This window comes from Littorina saxatilis, linkage group LG11 (assembly GCF_037325665.1).
Source record: "Littorina saxatilis isolate snail1 linkage group LG11, US_GU_Lsax_2.0, whole genome shotgun sequence".
Lineage (NCBI taxonomy): Eukaryota > Metazoa > Mollusca > Gastropoda > Littorinimorpha > Littorinidae > Littorina > Littorina saxatilis.
In genome coordinates this window covers 33,739,245-33,743,916 of record NC_090255.1, presented here as the reverse complement: position 1 = coordinate 33,743,916, position 4,672 = coordinate 33,739,245, and the positions used below count along the sequence as shown (strand labels likewise).

General features: G+C 45.1%; 1 protein-coding gene across 1 annotated transcript in view; it reads left to right on the top strand.

Annotated features, from left to right (window-relative positions):
* Window positions 1–379: 379 nt before the first annotated feature.
* The window catches only part of LOC138980285 (uncharacterized), a 74,739-nt gene continuing 70,446 nt past the window's right edge, over window positions 380–4,672 (top strand). Inside the window, exon 1 of the mRNA XM_070353150.1 lies at window positions 380–1,314. Coding sequence (XP_070209251.1) covers window positions 1,309–1,314 — 6 coding nt within the window. The 5' untranslated portion in view covers window positions 380–1,308. The remainder of the gene's footprint in view (window positions 1,315–4,672) is intronic.

The window sequence follows — 4,672 nt, the reverse complement described above, 5'->3', positions numbered from 1 at the left end:
TACCCCCAACAACACAACAACACAACAACCGGCACAACTTGCAACACTACTTTACACTCCACCGTCAACCAACAACAACACTTTACTTTACACTCCACCCCCAACCAACAACAACACTTTACTTTACACTCCACCCCCAACCAACAACAACACTTTACTTTACACTCCACCCCCAACCAACAACAACAGTTTACTTTACACTCCACCCCCAACCAACAACAACACTTTACTTTACACTCCACCCCCTGGAACGACGAAGAAGAAGAAGAAGAAGACTCCACCCCCAACCAACATCATCAAAGTAAACCGGTACTGCGCGCTGTTAGTGTGAAAACAGCCTACTACCCTCCCTCACACACAAATACTCCACACTACGAAGTTGACGCAGCGAGTGAGTGAGTGACCATATGCCTGCACTCAAAACTCGAACAGTTCGTCGTGCAAGTATAATGCCTTGCACTAAACTAAACTAAGCTTACCGGCGCGTCGACTCTCGCCTCAATCGCTTGAAAAACTGCATACCATCCATGTCGACTAGAATAGAGTGGCTTTAGTCTCTTGCTTGAAAAGACCTCTCCGTGTTAGTCACTGTCACTTCACTCGCACACGCACAGGCACACACACGCTCGGGGGAAACCTCCACTTTAACTATGCCTGGACCGTACACGTACTAGCACAGAAGCTTTTTTTTTTTAAACAGCGTGTGCAGTGTCTTTGAAGATGAAATGAGAACATGAGAGAGAAAGAAAAAATCGTTGCCATTGTGTTCAGTTTTCTTTGAAGAAAAACTGAAGTGAAAAAAATCTTTGCTGCCTTATGAATAAGGCTATGTGAAGTGCTATGTAAGTTTAGTTTTACCTTCACCTTTAAATCTGAGGAGGTGTAACGTGCTGTGTTAAAAGCCCTAGCGACGTTATGAATGAGGCAGTGTAAAGTGTTGTGTTATTTTGCCCATGACGGGTGTGGGAATGAAGAAAACTCCAAGTGAAGGAAGATTTCTTAAGTAGGAATTCCGGGTGACAGGTAAACCCTATACCCACGCTGTACTTAGTAGTAGTAAACCGGACTTCGTGCTATGAGCTGTTCGGAAGTGAGGTAGTGGCTTCTGTGATGGGAATTTTCAAGAATGTGGATTTTGATGATGTAATTACTGGTTGACTACTACTTTTACGACAACGGCAACAGTGGTGGTAGTGGGGGTGGCGGTGGTGGTGTCCGAAGTGGGAGTTGATGAGTACGACGATCGTCGACTGACGACGGATGCGAAGATTGTTTGATGTTTACCATGTCGAGCTGTTTTGAGATGAAATGAAGGTCAGTCAGAATGTTGTTTGCTCCGTTTTTGTGTGTGTGTGTGTGTGTGTGTGTGTGTGTGTGTGTGTGTCTGTTTTGATTTTGTTGAGAGTGTTGTTTCAGTGGCTGTCACGTTGTGATATATCCGGCACCAGCTCGTGAGTTGGTGTACGTTGTTTATGACCTGGTTACAGCTGACCTGTATGTGATGTTTCTGTGTCAGTGTATCACTCTCCCTATCTCTCTGTCTGGGAAACAAACACACACACACACACACACACACACACACACACACACACACACACACACTGACACCCCTCAGGCCCCCCCGGCCCCCATACACACACACATACACACACACGCTGAAACACACACACTGACACACATACACACGTACACACATACACACACACACACACACACACACACACACACACACACACACACCCACACACACACACACACACACAACCGAACAAAACATACACTCTCAGTCATTATCTCTCTCTCTCTCTCTCTCTCTCTCTCTCATTCGCTCTCTCTCTCTCTCTCTCTCTCTCTCTCTATTCACCTCCCCCCACCCTCGCCCCCCAAATGTACACACAGATTAGACACTAAATCGTCCAATGCCACGGCACAACGGAACAATGTTCGCATTATTGGACAGCGCCCCTGCACTTGCATGTCACAATGCACAAGTGTCACGTGACTCCTACTCTGTTGACTGCGGCACAGCATAGCAAGCAGTACTTGCAGCAAATAGTAGTATCTGCGTCGTCAGGTGTAATAATTGACAACGACTGAATCAGGCTGTTCTGTGCTATTTAGGCGTTCGGGGTCGAGTGTTGGGGGCGGGCGAGTGCATGTGTACCGCTAAATGATTGCTGGGTGCATAGGCCAATGAAGATTTGTCGGTGTGGGTTGTGTGTGTGTGTATGTGTGTCTCTCTCTCTCTCTTTCTCTCTCTCTTTCTCTCTCTCTCTCTCTCTCTCTCTCTCTCTCTCTCTCTCTCTCTCTCTCTCACCTTTCCTCTCTTTTCCTGTGTGTGTGTGTGTGTGTCTCTCTCGCTCTCATTTTCAAGACACAGCCTTTTCAAGTTTGTGAATTTTTTTTACACCCCTCCCTCTTGCCCCTAAACTGACTTCGCGTTTTCCTACACAAGGAATGCAACTGGTTTGGTGTCGGGAAAAAATATCAAAGTAATGCAGGTTCTTAGCGGGAGGAATTCAGTCTTAAAATGGAGGTAACTTTACAGAGGTTAAGAACAGAACATCTTGACAAGTGCGGCCTTTTTACGGGTGGGGGGGGGGGGGGTGTTAAAATGGGGTTTCTCTATATTACAAGTAAGACAGACAAGATCGAGCACCCTTCTACACGTTCCAACATTTTCCAGCCTCGCTGTTTCCTGTGCAGAGATGGAATCTTTTGGCTGAACTAAGTTCGTGATTGACACCTTTTTTTGTAGTCAATCTGCTCATTTGATTAATTAATTCAATGCAGCAAACTATTCCCAATCTTTAGCCACACTATTGATTGTCCAAGTGTGATGGATTCTCTTCAATATCAATATCAATATCAGGCTTATATCGCGCGTATTCCGTGGGTACAGTTCTAAGCGCAGGGATTTATTTTTTTATCTTTTATTTTATTTTTATTTTATGCAATTTATATCGCGCACATATTCAAGGCGCAGGGATTTATTTATGCCGTGTGAGATGGCATTTTTTTTACACAATACATCACGCATTCACATCGGCCAGCAGATCGCAGCCATTTCGGCGCATATCCTACTTTTCACGGCCTATCATTCCAAGTCACACGGGTATTTTGGTGGACATTATAAGATGTTTGATGGGTTGTTGACAGACCAGCTTTTTTGTCTGTCCGAGGGGGAGCATATCGTCTTTTGTTTCATATTTATTGACCAAGGCCGAGGGCCGCGGTCAATAAATATGAAACAAAAGTCGATATGCCCCCCGAGGACCGACAAAAAAGCTGGTCTGTCAACAAACCATCAAACATCGTTTTTGTCATCATTTTGGTAGTGAGAAAACAAGTGCACAATCAGCTTCCTGCAACTATGGTAACCGGGGATTTATTCCCCGGGGAACATGAGATTTATTTCCCAAGTGCTTGTGAATGAAAACTCGTGAAAATGATGACAATTTTATCTATGCCTATACAATTTTGCCAGGAAAGACCCTTTTGTCAATCGTGGGATCTTTAACGTGCACACCCCAATGTAGTGTACACGAAGGGACCTCGGTTTTTCGTCTCATCCGAAAGACTAGCACTTGAACCCACCACCTAGGTTAGGAAAGGGGGGAGAAAATTGCTAACGCCCTGACCCAGGGTCGAACTCGCAACCTCTCGCTTCCGAGCGCAAGTGCGTTACCACTCGGCCACCCAGTCTCTCAGTCCTTGTCTGTCGTGCGGCAAGCCTGGGTATATTCGTGACGGTTTAAACATCATCGTCTGTGCGGGTATACCTTTAAAGTACATCATCTCAGATTCCGCGAAACTAAAAATTATTAAAAAAATTAAATAAATCCAGAGAGGTATTTTTTTCCACAGAAAAACAGTCTATCAAAGACATTTGCAGCTAGCACACTCTTCTGGATTTTTTTCTTCAGATTTTCTACAGAAAAACAATTAATGAAAGGCATTTGCAGCTATAGCTCACCTGAGTGCACGCAGTTACCTCGGCTTACCTGCCTCTCCCTTGTCCCGGCTTTGCATCGATTCCACTTCCTTCCTCCCTTTTTTTCTGCCGCATGCATGCTGCACGGCTGCTGCAGCTGAGGCCGAGGGCTGCCGGTAGTGATTGAAATTCATGTAAGTATACATAGGCCTTTGAAATGTGCACCTTGTTTTTGTGTGTTTATCGACAAAATGTTTTCAGGTGATATGAGTAATGGGTGAGGTCAGTTGTGGTATCAGCAGGAATTGCAAACTCGCTCGAGTGTTGTGGGTATGCGTTTGTTTTTACCAGTGACGTCTGTCTGTCTGTCTGTCTGTCTGTCTGTCTGTCTGTCTGTCTGTTGGCTTGACTTGAATACTTGCTAGTTTGCATTTCTGCTTTTTCAAGTAAGATTTTGAGACAAACAGTATTTTTTTTATACAAATCATCTGTTTGTGATTTTTCATGCCAAGGAAGAGGAGGGATAGAGAAGGGGCGAGAGATGAGGAGATATTGAGAGAGAGAGGGGGGGGGGGGGGAGGGGGTTAATAGGAGAGTGCGGGGGGGGGGTGCGTAAGAGAGAGAGACAGACAGACAGACAGACATACACTGAGACAAAAGTATTTAAACATACAGACAGACAGATATACAGACAGACAGATACACAGACAGAGCGAGTATTTGGACATACAGACAGAC